This window comes from Lagopus leucura, unplaced genomic scaffold (genome assembly GCF_019238085.1).
Source record: "Lagopus leucura isolate 7727_CA_CO unplaced genomic scaffold, USGS_WTPT01 Super-Scaffold_1, whole genome shotgun sequence".
Taxonomy (NCBI): domain Eukaryota; kingdom Metazoa; phylum Chordata; class Aves; order Galliformes; family Phasianidae; genus Lagopus; species Lagopus leucura.
Genome location: NW_024962250.1, coordinates 21,496,473 through 21,510,662, shown reverse-complemented (window position 1 = coordinate 21,510,662; position 14,190 = coordinate 21,496,473). Strand labels below are relative to the sequence as shown.

General features: G+C 42.9%; 1 protein-coding gene across 2 annotated transcripts in view; it reads right to left on the bottom strand.

The window, feature by feature from the left end:
- TTLL5 (tubulin tyrosine ligase like 5) overlaps positions 1–14,190 on the bottom strand; it is a 128,704-nt gene that overhangs the window by 17,910 nt on the left and 96,604 nt on the right. Inside the window, exons 32-33 of one of the 2 annotated variants that reach the window (XM_042867652.1) lie at positions 5,261–5,481; positions 1,122–1,872 (exon numbers count right to left, since the gene is read on the bottom strand). In XM_042867652.1, coding sequence (XP_042723586.1) covers positions 1,812–1,872; positions 5,261–5,481 — 282 coding nt within the window. In that variant the 3' untranslated portion in view covers positions 1,122–1,811. Of the gene's footprint in view, positions 1–1,121; positions 1,873–5,260; positions 5,482–14,190 lie in introns of those variants that run through there. The other variant, XM_042867644.1, reaches the window with a different exon arrangement.

Here is a 14,190-nt window from a genome sequence, read left to right as displayed (position 1 = left end):
CTCATTTTCCTGCTTCTAGCATCTATGTCATTTTTGCTTCCATTTCTCCAGTGCAATCTTTTGTTAAGTCCTCCATTTATTCCTCTTTAAAACTAACTAACAAACCCATCCTTTTCCCCGCTGTCCCCTTCACTTAAATATCTAACATTGGCCTTTTTTCTTGCTTATACAACTAAGCCCTCCTTGAAATTGATACTGACTTTCTTCATTTAGGCACTAAGCCACCTCTAAGCTACTCAGTCCTGGATTGCAAATTTGGAGGATGCTCTTGTGCCACACATGCAAAGAAATATTTTCTTGACTGAATTCTGAACACCTTTGTTGTAACAACCTATTCCTGGGATATCATGAATGTGTCTAATGGTCCAGTGGGGACACTAACAAATTTGCATCACATAAAGCCTAGAGTTTGACAAGAGGACAGCAACAGATGTGAAGAGCCAGAGCCAGGGAGCTTGTTCCTCTGTTGCTCTTGGCCAAGGTATCTCCACATGTGTATGTGTGTGTATGATCTGAGGCTAGCCAAGGGCTAAGAGCTGCAGGCCCAGTGAGCCCAGCTGTGTCAGGGTGTTAAATCAAGGCATGTCTCTCAGATGCACTGCTTTTGCTGCCAGAAATGTCTAAGGGTCAGGCAGACTGATTAACCCACATGCTCAGGAGCTAAAACAACAAGCATGCCTCAGTACAGCGATAGCAAAAAAAAAGTGGTCTCAGCAACAGATGCATGTTTGGTCTCCTGCTGCCTCTCCTCTTTTTTGGTGAGCACTCAGCTTGCATGTGTGACAGCATCAGCTCACTTGAGACACTTCATCCGTGTCTGTGAATAAGGACATATGGGACAGGATACAGACCAGAAATATAGCATTTTACAGTGCTTGCTCTATGGCCATTCTTTTGCACATTTGCCCAGCTTGGCCAGCCTGTCCTAGAACAGCTGGCTGCTGCTGTGTTCCACTTTAATCAGGACTCCACCCAGTTGTGGATTGGATTTCCTGAACCCTGAAGAAATTCATCACCTCTACCCTATTTCTGTGTTAGTTACAACCATGCAGAACTTTGCATCTTCTACTGCTGGTATTGTTCACAGCAAATAAATAGCCAAGAGAAGAACAAGGCAAGATCATGTGCTATGGTGTAGGAAATATTTGTTCTTCCTGAGTAGAGTTGTTGAGAATGATATTTACAGAGAAGTTCAGTACAAGAAATTAGGCCATGCTGATCAACCCCCCAGTTGTTATGTTTCAGTCTATCACTGGTAAAATCAGTGATCTTGGGCTTGCTCTCTCCCTGATAAAATCTTGAACTGCATGCTCCTTTCATCTGTCTGGTATTTCCTCTCTTTATGTACAGCAGTCTAACACTGGCAGCCGTATTTTTCTGAAAATCTTTCATTTAACTAATAGTTCTGTTCACAGGCTGTCCAAGCCTTGCCCTTCTTTAACATCAAAGAATCATTAAAGCTGGAGAAGACTTCTAAGATCATCAAGTCCAACTGTCAAACTTGATGCTGTCACTGAGAGCAGCTCTCTGAAAAATTACCATAGGAATGATAGTTTAGAAATCTGTATTTATTGTAATTTAGTTGTTCCTAAAAGCAGAAAGATTTTTTGTCTACCATCTGTACCAATTCGCTCTGGGTCCTCACAGTTGTGCTAATATATTTTCTTGCTTTGGTTGCCGTCATCTGTAATGTGAAAGTTCTATTCAGCAAATGCTGCTTCCAGGGACATCTGCTTCATCCCATGGCTTACAAATACTATTTATGTGCCTTCTGTTTCAAATTTTTTACACTCAGTTAGCAGCAGGTTTCTTCATGGTTCACAGGCAGCCAACAGTGGCAATACAAGCAGTGAAAAGGACCCAATCTGACCTCTGGAAAGAAAGAAGGGTTTGTTGTATCAGCTATTCAAAAGCTATCTTTCCACTTGTAATCTGAGTACAATTAATCAAAACTATGGAGCCACAGGAGATCATTTCATGAGCCTGTGTTTCTAAGTGGAGCTACATGTTAAACCATTTCTCCCAGTCACCACAGTCTTTTTCCACATCTTTAAAGTGGGCCCCAGTCTTCCAGTCCATTAGCTTAAACAAGGAGTCTGCTTTGGACACAGAAGAAGTTCTGTCTTAAAGTCAACCCGCCATATTTTACATGTTGAGAGACTGAAAAAACAAGAGAGACCATAACTTGAAAACACAAGACTGAATTGTCTGGCTGTTTCATTACTCTTTTCCTTTATGTTTTGAGCAGAGAAGCATCCAACTTACTAGACTGTATCTGACTTAACCAGTAATGTTCACCTTTAGCATCTCACTCTATTTGTAGAAGTGTTTTCAACCACTTATTCTTTTCCTCCTCTTCTGGAAGCCATGTGTGCTGGCTAGGATAGAAATGATAACGCGCGCAAAAGGATAGAGAGGTCAAAGAGAAAGTTGATTCTAGTTTGCCTTCACAGTTCAGTCTCTGGAGGAATTCTACAAAAAACTTGAAAAAGGTCGTTATTAAGATGTTAAACAAAAGCCAGGTGGTGCAAGAACAGGCAGAGAAATAAAGGTCTGACCTATTGAAAACTATGAAAAAAAGAAATGAGATACAAGAGCTTAAACAATAGTATGGGATTAGTTTCAGTGAATCTTGTGGAAATAATACATAGCAGCGAGGAGAGATCTGTAAGGAGAGGTCAGGAAAGCAGCCAACAAGAATTAGGGGTGAAAGTGAGCAGTAAATCAAAGATGACCTGACAGAGAAATGAAGCAGCCAAGAAGCCAAAATTAGATTAGATGTTACAGAGAGGGATATCTGCCACCTCGTAACCTTAGGATACAGTAGTCTCACACTGGAAAAGTATAATCCTGGGTGCTACAATGCAAGAACTCTGACAAACTGAAGAAAATATAGTAAATTCAGGACAATTAAGGATTTGGCAGGTGGAACTATTATCTGAGGTTAACAAAACCTCAGTAAGTCTAAACAACATTAGGAAACTCTAAGAAATAGAAGGATTTTCAAAAGATGGAAAGTATTTGCAAGAGAAAGTGTTGAGGGTGGTTCAGTATAGAGGAATGAGGTACAAGAAGATGAAATAAAGTAAGAATTCAGATTGTACATCAGGAGAAACTTTCTAAGAATCCAGTTATTTAGATTAATACAAAGCCTTCTGTAACACACTGTGGGGTTTCTTCCATTAAATTTACTTGAAAGCAGTCTGCCCAATGTCTGAGAATACTCTGCACAAAATAACCAGGGACTGTAGAGAACAGGCTAGAGAATGCAAGACATATTTCTTATCTCTAATTTAGATTCATTTGAGGCAGAGGCTTGCCTCTATCCACTCTTCCATGCAACTCTGGTCTACTCTTGACAACATGTTGGGCTAGACTGAGACACAGCAGCTTTTAAATTATTAGTTCCCAGCATGCTGGAAATATAGCTAGGCACTGGTGTTTTCCATGTAAGTGAAAAAATGTTACTTCAAGGTCCTATGAATGACAAGAATGGGTTCTGAGCTTCATACTGGAGTCTAAAAGGCAACTTGGAAAGTATTTCCGGAGTGGCTCCTTGCAGCCTTCAATACTTGGATTAGTTTGCTAAAATTCTGAAGGAATCTTTTGCTTTTTTTCCCCCTTCTGTGCATTTTTGGTGCTGAACTTTTTCCGGTTTTCCCACACTCCTGCCTGTCACAGAGCAGAAACCACAAAAATGCAGCAAAGTAAAGTCTGTCCAAGGAGCTGCAATTCCATCTCATAAGAATAAACATTTCTTCTGCCAAGAAGTGAGCACAGCACACCGGCATCTTCAAATACACATCTCTGCTGCCCGACAGAGAGCCCCACTGACACAGCCTGTCACCTGTACTAACATGAGCTATCCAACATTAAAGAACTCAGATATCAAATGCACCAGCATATACCTGCCAGACCTGATGCTTGCATCTGCATTTGCTGAGTTGACAAAGTCTACTGACACCTTGTTTTCTTTTTAGATAGTCTTGGAGATTCACTTAATATGCTAGCTCTTAAGATAGTAAGAGTACAAGCAGGAAATACACAAGCTTCCCACACACTGACAGTGCCCCAGCATCTTCATGAAGTGTCTTCTATCAGTAAGCTTTTATTAAGCCTCCTCTCTTTAAACCAGGAAGCAAGCAAAGAACCAGGAAACCTCACAGGAACCTGCTCTGAAAGCTTTACAACTCTTCTGGGTATAGAGTATAAGAGAGGAAGTTATGAATGCAATTTCTGCCCTTCAGGAATGAAACACATCTGAGGAAAAACTTGCCAAAGGATGTAATTGACAGAACTGCATTAGACCAAGAGAAGATAAACAGAGAGAGCTAAGGGAGCTAACAAGAAATGGAAAGGATAAGAAAAATGGAAAACAGAAGCCTTGCTCACATTCTTTCCTGATACATGGAATACAACAAGAAATGGAAAGGAAGGAAACTTAAAATCAGTAAACAACATTTCATGGTAAGTGTGTTATTTTGTTTTTAAAGATAACGTACAGCAAATTACTGTATTTTAGAATGGCAAGCACTGTAACTTGAAGCTTAGTAAAAGTTAAGAAAGGATGAGCATTTCTACAGATAACAAGGAAAACAATCACTACATTAGACATAAACATGTTAAATGAAATAAACAGTTCTGCCTAAAGGCATAAGTCAATCATCATACATTAAGCTTATGGGAAAACTTGGCTCAAGGCTAGATTAGCTTCTTAAGGATACCGGTGCTTTACTTACTTTTTTCTTTTTTTGGCAGCCTCTTCTGATCCGCCAGACTCAAACCCTCATCAAAGATTAAATAAGGTGCCTAAACACAGCTGACAAGTTATTTGCAACACCTGCATGGGACTGACACATAAAACACAAAATCTACAGAAAACTTGTGCTTATCTGGGCCAGCAGTTGGAGGTTATGCAGACTAGCCTGATGCAATTAAAATGGCACTAGCAACTTGCATTTAGGTAACTGACTCCCAACCTGGGCAGGACTCTTCACTGATTCATTCTGGCAGTTCCTATGTAGTTGTTTGTATGTTGTTACAGTCCGGCTTACCTTGCCACTGTGAAACATGAGAATGCACAATAGTGCACATTTAGTTCAGTACTTCAGTTCACACAGATCAAGCTATTCTGAGATTTGTCTTGAACAGCCTGAAAGACCTATGTCTGAGTCACACGTAGACAGGTTCTGCTCCTATACTTCTTTTTAGTGGAACCAGTGCCAACTTCCTGTTGTAGATGGAAAGAGATAAAACTTACTTGGAAATCCTCTGGGCTGCAGTTTTTCTGACCACTGCCTGTCTGTGGTTTGCTGGAGGCTTTGGAACCAGCTGAGAAGGCGTACACTGGGATGGCACCACTTTGTGCAAACTGGCTGCCTTCTGGATACCTGAAGTGGCACTTGATGTCTTGTGCGCACCAGAGCCAGGCGACATAGGCACATGGCTGGTGCTGGATTGCGAGTAGCTGGCAAAGAGAGCCTGGTAAAAGCAAAACAAAACAAAATCATAGTAATTGGTGATCCTCTCCCTGAGTATAGCTGATAGCTGACAGATGAGAGTGACATTTTTGTAAGGGAGAATCTCTTCTCAGTGAAGGCAACCTCACAGTTTCAAGAGCAGTTCCAAGCACAAAAAGAACAGTTGTCAATGAAGTAGTTTTAAGAGCTGAACTGCAGCATCTAGGAAGGCGGAGAAGCTTATTACTACCACACAACAATACTGCTCTGGAGGAAAAAAGAAACCGAAAGGTCTTCCCCAATCTAATCACAGAATCACAGAATCACAGAATTGTAGGGGTTGGAAGGGACCTCCAGAGATCATAGAGTCCAACCCCCCTGCCAAAGCAGGTTCCCTACAGCAGGTCGCACAGGTAGGCATCCAGGCAGGTCTTGAACATCTCCAGAGAAGGAGACTCCACCACCTCCCTGGGCAGCCTGTTCCAGTGCTCCGTCACCTCACTGTAAAGAAGTTCTTGCGCATGTTTGTGCGGAACTTCCTATGCTGCAGTTTCCGGCCGTTTCCCCTTGTCCTGTCTCCACTCACCACTGAAAACAGTCCGGCCTCGCCATTCTGCCCCCCACACCTTAGATATTTATAGACCTGGATCAGGTCCCCTCTCAGTCTCCTTTTCTCAAGGCTGAACAGACCCAGTTCACTCAGCCTTTCCTCATAGGGGAGATGCTCCAGGCCCTTCACCATCTTCGTGGCCCTCCGCTGGACTCTTTCCAAGAGATCCCTGTCTTTTTTGTACTGGGGAGCCCAGAACTGGACGCAGTACTCCAGATGAGGTCTTACCAGGGCAGAGTAGAGGGGGAGGATCACCTCCTTTGACCTGCTGGCCACGCTCTTTTTAATGCACCCCAGTAAGCCATTGGCCTTTTTTGGCCACAAGGGCACACTGCTGGCTCATGGCCAACCTGTCGTCCACCAGGACACCCAGGTCCCTTTCCGCAGAGCTCCCCTCCAGCAGCTCATCCCCCAACCTGTACTGGTGCGTGGAATTATTCCTCCCCAGATGCAAGACTCTACACTTGCTTTTGTTAAACCTCATCCGGTTTTTTTCTGCCCAGCTCTCCAGCCTGTCCAGGTCCTGCTGAATGGCAGCACAGCCTTCAGGCGTGTCAGCCAATCCTCCCAACTTCGTATCATCGGCAAACTTGCTGAGGGTGGCCATTATCCCCTCATCAAGGTCATTGATGAAGATGTTGAACAAGACCGGACCCAGCACAGACCCCTGAGGAACACCGCTGCTTACAGGCCTCCAACCGGACTCTGCACCACCAACAACGACCCTCTGCGCTCTGCCAGTCAGCCAGTTCTCAACCCACCTCACTGTCCACTCATCTATCCCACACTTCCTCAGCTTTGTTATAAGGACGTCATGGGGGACAGTATCAAATGCCTTGCTGAAATCAAGGTAGACTACATCCACTGCTCTCCCCCTATCCACCCAGCCAGAGACAACATCATAGAAGGCTACCAGGTTGGTCAAGCACGACCTCCCCCTTGTGAACCCGTGCTGACTACTCCTGATAACCTCCTCTTCTTCCAGTTGTCTGGAGATGACATCCAGTACAAGCTGTTCCATCACCTTTCCAGGGACAGAGGTGAGGCTGACTGGCCTATAATTGCCTGGGTCTTCCTTCTTGCCTTTTTTGAAGACCGGGGTGACGCTGGCTATCTTCCAGTCTTCAGGCACCTTCCCCGTCTTCCAAGACTTCTCAAAGATGACCGAAAGCGGTTCAGCAATCACCTCTGCCAGCTCCTTCAGCACCCGTGGATGAATCCCATCGGGTCCCATGGATTTCTGAACATTGATGTTGCCTAGGCGCTCCCGGACCACCTCTTCCCTGACAGAAGGGGGGTCTTCCATTCCCCAGATCCTCTCACTAATCTCCAGGGTCGTGCAATAGACTTCTATAAACAAAGTTTTTGTTGCTTTAACTGACTTTCTGCCTTTACCCTGGTTAGCTGTTCTTTGTCTGCAAGCTGGGATTAATACAAAGTTCTAGGAGAAAAAAAGGCTAGGTGGAATATGTTAAAATACCAGATCTTCAGTCCAACCCTGTAGGTGCTTCAAGTAATTGGAAAGCTTTAAGGTATAGTCTCTGAAAAAGGAGAGTTGAGGTCAGCAGCAAAATGGAAATCCCCAGGAATACCAGGGAACAGAGAATATTTCTACTCCTAAAGCAAGTGCGAGAGTAAGCACGTTGAAGATTTGACACAGAGAACAAAAGAATCTGCATGTTGTGAGCAATACACCGGCATGGCAGGGAAAGGGAAATGGCTCCCTACGAGAGCTCTGCAAACTACTCAGCTCTTTTTAGAAAGGAGTAACTTGCCGGGATTTCTGCCTTCACTTTCCTTGAAGTTTCTATTGCCTCTGCCCTGGGAAGCTAAGCATAGCCACACAGTTCGGCAGCTAGAGGTCAGTGATAGGAGATGAAGGGGATGGCTGAGCAATTGCCTGTCACCTCAGCATGACCTTGGCAGCAGTCCACTTCACTGCATTTGTCCATAGCTCCTTCTCTGGTGAAAAACACACAAAGCCACAGAGAGTGGGCTCCAGAGAAAACCACAGTCTGAGGAGGGCTGGCTGAATCTCAGCACACAGACAGGAAAAGCCCCTCTCCCCCGCAGTTCTCTGGTAAATGGCAAGGCAGTGGTGTGTGGGAAGGCGTTTCTGACAGGCTGAGCTCTAGGGAGAAAAGGAAGTGCAGGAGCCAAAACAGGCCTGTTTCCTAACGAAAGTTCACTGACAAGATCCTCTTGAGCTCCCAATTCTTAACCTCTCCCTCCCCTGAAGCTCTACCTTGATCACGGCTTTCAGCTTTAGAAATAAGTAGCTGGTGTAAGTGCAGAAGTCTGGAAAATAGCAGTCACACCCCACCTCCTCTCATTAAAACAAACCAAAACGAAACATGGTTCACTGTGTTGCATCCTAGAGTCTCCTGCATTACAGGGGTGGAATAGAGACCCTCAAATCACTGTAACCCCTTCTTACTCAGGAATGCCACTTCACTGTTCCCTGCTCCCCCTACACATGCTTCCTGTGGGTGTTGGTTTTGGTTTTTTTTCCTTCTTGTTTTTAAAATCATTATGAACCTGGTGCCTGCAAAGCACACAGTCTGAATCCCTTCCCTATATTAACAGGAATGTGTAGGGAGGACTGTGACTCTCAACAAAACGGCAAGAATGGATGCTCTAATGAAATCTGATCAGCAAAAGCTAGGCTGAGATCTGTCTATGGAAAGATCATGGATGTTTTCTTGAGGATAATGGAATTCCAAAATAGCCTTTGTCTCCATGCTGTGCTGAGATTCTGGCTGCCTTCCAGGCAGAGATAGAAGCTGACACAGACCATGGCTTCTGGATTCAGCTACAAAGCATACTGCCCTGCTGTGAACTCAGTGGGGTCAGAACAGGAAACCAGGAGAAGCTACTGTGCAAATAAAAATGGGCAGCTGAACAGAACAGAGCCTGACTGCAAAGGTTGGGAAGATGCTCCAGAGATACCCAGAAAGTGGGAGATATGCCTCAGCACTCAGGATTCTGAATGATCTGAACCTAGTTAGAGCAGAAGCCTTAAGAAACCCTGCCAGAAGCAGTCCTGAAGCAGGTAGCACCCTCCAAAATGATGCAGAAAAGGACAGCATTTACCCTATCTAGCACACAGAGAAAGTGATTTTCCCCAAGCCACAGTCAGAAGTAACATGAAAAGTGAGGCTGTGATCTCAGAGAAGATCCTGACTCTCAATCCCCTATTTGCCTTGTTCGATCACACCTTCCCTTGCATCCACACCTACACACGTACACCGTAGACAAAGTGTCTCTTTTTGTATAGGATAACATTTTTAATCAGAATATCTCAACATATACAGCTTGTATATAACAATGCACAGCTAAGAGTATTAGCCAGTAGCAACTGAACTAGGGCTGCTCACGACTGAAAGCAGGGAGGTACTGCAATACTTTGAAGAAAAGCAGATTAATGAACTTCAAAAACAGAAAGAATGTTCCTGGCACTTAACCATCCCTGTACCTAACACCCATTCCTAACACAGTAACGGAACAAATGTTGCAAGCAAAAACATGCTCATTCTGTGACCAGAGGAGCTAATGAAACTCATTTCCTGTGAATCTGCCTTGGTTTTGAATCTTACAGTTTCTAATATGAAGCAAGTGCCAAATTATGTTTCCATTCATAGGTTTGAAGTATTCTTGTGTGGATTTTCTGCTGTATAATTAGGAGTGGCCCAATGCTGCAGCTTTGCCTTGATGAGAACAGTAGCTGAGTACCCGTCTCAGATTCATAGCACTTCAGTTTCATTTTCATACTTTCGTTTGTATAAAATATAGCTTTGAGATTTCTATACCATGGTAATTTGGTTTAAACTGAATCAGCGAGCCTGACAGCAATGAGAGACCCAGCAGTATATAAGAACTGACAAACGTACTCACACATGTACTGCACAAAGATGTGTGTAGTTATGCAGAGAGTTCCTAATTGTTAATGCTGGAAACTGAGATGTTCATAAGGAATAAATCGTAACAAGGATTTAGTTAAAACAACAACAACAAACAAACAAACAAAAAACCCCAAACCCCAACCTTTTAGAAAAAAACTGCATTTCTGACATTGCAAAAATACAAAGAATCAAAAGGCTTGGATGACTTTTGGATTTATACAAATTGTTTAGCACAGATTCTTCTGAACACATACTAATATGTTCAGCTAAATCAATTTGGATGCAACAATCAGTTGAGTTAACAATTCACAAAATGGCAATAATAGCATATTTTGACCTTATTGCTTAACTGTCACAGTGTTAAACTGCAGAAAGAGAAGAATCTTGGGGTCATAAATGTATCAAAAGGAAGAAGAGAAAACTCAAGGTATTCCCTGGATGTCCATATACTAAAATGAACTGATTTGGTGCTTTCTTCCTTTTTCTGTCTTTGATATCAAACTGGAAGCCACATCATTGTTTAGAAAGATACTGAGTGTTACCATAATCCTAAGAATAGCGATGAGATTGGAAACATGGCACAAAGTTTCAGGTGGTGTAAATCACAGACCACTGCTTTCAGAACAGTTGTTCTGCTTCACCTAGACTGAGATTTTGACTCGTCAGCATCACAAGATTCAAATAGGAAAGATGGCATTTAGCACATCTACAGGGAAAACAGTCAGAGGGAAAAAGCTGCAAAGCAAGAATAGCAAGAGACTGTAGCAGTCCAATATATAACAGTTCAGAAAACAATGATGTTTAAGCTGCATTCAGAGAGGCCTTATGTCCTCAGGCAGGAATAACATAGTTGTAGGAATATTAGGAATGTTATCTTGAACACTCAAAATTCTCATTAAGATCAAGTAAACTGCAGGGAATTCAGAAAAGAGTAAGATATGTGGAAAGGGATGATGCTTGCCGAACTTGACGCAGTAACACTTCTGAGAACTACCATCTTCAAATGACTGAAAGATAAGAATTATTTAAAGGATGAAATTAGTCCAACGTTTTATTGCATAAAATCTACTTACGTTTTTGATTGAAAACGTGATCATAACTGACCACATAACTCATTAACGTGATTTATGTCTTGGTTAAGATGACTTTTTGTTTTTTAAATAAGCAGGATGATTCCTAAATACAACTGAACTTTCCTTATTTTAATTTAGCTTTTTATTCCCATGTGACATGTTTGGCATAAAGATCTGAACTCAGTAGATGCTAGGCTAAGCAGACTGAACATAGCCACACAGAGAAGGAGGAACCTCCCTAAAGCTACTGGCATTTTTCCAGTACAGGAAACAATTAGAGAATAAACAAGGATGGTATATTCACTGCCTTGCCAACTGCAATAGAGATACTAACATTTAGGTCATAATGTGTCACATGAGGTCTCCTTTAAACATTAAAAATACTGCTGTAAGCCTGGTTTTCTTGTCTTCTGGTTTAATTTTGTAATTCTTATTCCTTGTTTTTATTGGTATCAGATTTAAGCTTCTTGTCTCCACTTTCCAGCTCTGTCCCTTCTATTTTTTTTTTTTTTTTTCCTCAGGCTTTGTATTGTCTCTATTCCTGGTCCCTACCACTGCAGAGCTTTATCCCTTTATTTGTCATATTGGCATTCAGTCAGCTTGGTGCTTTTCTTTTTATCCGAATAATAAAATACCTGTTCTGCCACTGAAGACCTATTTCCACCACACTGCAGAGTGAGAACTAACCTCCACATACAATGAGTGGAAATTGTTATTATTTTTTTTTCCCCCCTTCTACACAGTGTTTGCTGCCCTGCAAGCTGCAAAATGCTTGGAGGAGAAATCATCATTCTGAAGTGTCTGGAAAGCACTCAACCAAGAGTGGGTGCTACCACAAAGAAATACGCAATAAGCTCTCATGATCAGATACATCCACAGCATGGCAGTGGGGAGCATTCCTATTACACAAACAATTGGCTAGGAACTCCTGTGCTTTCCAACACAACTAGCTCATCTCCAACATATCGAACTCATTAACGCACAAGCAGAAGCATTTGCCCGCATTATTAATCATGGTGCTTCTGTCATTTGTTCATATGCTATCCATTTATATACAACTAAACTAGCTTATTTGTCACAGGCAGAAGGAAAAATGGGCAACTAATCATGTTGTATGGTCATGCCATACCCAAGGCGCCTTGATAAATACACTTCAGCTACTGAAGTGGCTGGTCTGCCTTCCAACAGGAACTTGAACAATGACGTGAAATGTTTGGCTTGAACATGTCCTGCACGCATTTTCTATGACAGTCTTTCAAGTAAAAGGCCTTCCCCTACCGGGGACACGTTTATTTTGTTAATAAACTTTCACAACTGCAAAGCGTTACATAGAGGTGGTCAGTGTCAATCAGAGGAACTGACCACAAATGGTGGAGATCATTTTCTAGAGATCATCCAATAAATGCCTAACAGCAGACAAGGCTAAAACAATGGTTACCCAACCTCCAGAGCCGCCCTTTAATTCTAATTAAGATAATTCAGGAAGATTCAGGTCCCACTAAAAAGGGTGAATCCAAAATTGTGGAGCCCATAGACCTCTATCCTATGCTTTTTCCATTCTTGAAATGCAGTGAGGTTAAGTACTTGTTCTCCTCTTTATCATTCCCTCCCCTCACAGCCAACCTCTGATGGTGGCACCGAGTCTCCAAATAGTTCTGCTAGAACTTCCTCCCCCTTTTTATCGCTTGTAGCACTTAGAATGTTAAGAGAAGCAGTGGAATTTCTAAATACACATAGAGTTTTGGGGGATCTTCTCCAACATATTTTCTCAGATCAGAGTACCAACTGTTGATTGTGTCCAGAACAACCAGTTAGTGCTGTGACTGAAAAATATAATCCTTCAGACCCTGTTGGGGGCTTCCTATAAAAGATCCAATTGATTCTAAACTCTGACCACTCCCAATTATGGTATCTTGTCGAATACTGTTAAGATTTCTCCATTCCAGCATCCATGCCAAACTGCATGGGGAGAGGGAGTGACAGAGAACAAGATACTACATCAGAAAAAGGCATTACAGGGAAGGCATGAGAAAAGAAGAAAACAAACAAGGAGATGCAAAGAGCAGCACTGAATTTGAGGGTCTTAAGCTATGCAGAGCTCAGAATAAGAGGCTTACCTTATAGCCTTTCCTGTATCTGTAGTTGTCACTCTGATTAAGGAAACAAGAAATGCCTTCCATACTTTGTTGATATGACTTTACTACAAGACTGGTCAACAGCACTGATACAAGGATGCTTTATCATGAAAGTGAAGATAAGGCTTCGTGAACAGAGGGAGGGGGGAGCTGACAAACTTGAATGTAGCAAACAAAACAACAAAGCACAGGGCAGACTTCACTACATGAGAAGGTACATTGCTGAGAGAGTTGGTAGTGAGAGTTAGGTGGCTTAGGTGACACTAACCAGAAAATGTGTTGAAATCATGCTTCTGATGGGCAGCAGAAAAAAGTGGATTGGACACCAAGGAAGGAGACATAAGGTAGGGATTGTGCAAGTAACAGAAAAGAAAGGGCAGTTCCTGGATGGTCAGGTCAACAAACTGAAGTCTAAGAAGGAAGGGATCAACAATAGCAAACTGGAGAGGGAAGTCAGGTAAAACAAAGATGAGAGTAGAGCAATAACCTGGAGGGGCATCAGAGGTTCCACACAACTGTGACTGGAAGGGGAGGTGTGGCTGACTCCATACAGTTTATTGTGAGGGGCTGTGTCCAAAAGACAACCATGCCATCAAGATATAGTTTTCACTACAGAAAGTCTGACAGCCACCATGTTCAGCAAATCCCTTTCTTCATTAATGGCAACTTCAGAGCAGCCTGAGCCTGCGGCATAGCAATGGCCTCAATACTGCAACTCGGAACTGCTTGGCTCAGAGAGAGAAGGGAGGGAGAGCAGCAAGGGGGATCTTGTGGGGGTGAGTGGAGGTTTAACAAAGAATCACTTTAGCAGAAACTCCTGAGTAATGGCACTGCCCGAGGCCAAGAATAACATCAGCTCAATGTCAGCAATTAGAAGAGGGCTCAGCCAGGCCCCATGGCCAGCTCTGGCCTCCTCACAAGCACAAGCCTGTTTATAGTCCTTTCCCAAGCTCACGAGCAGCCACTGCTACCCACCAAGAGCTCCTTGGATGTGGATAAAAGGAAGACCTC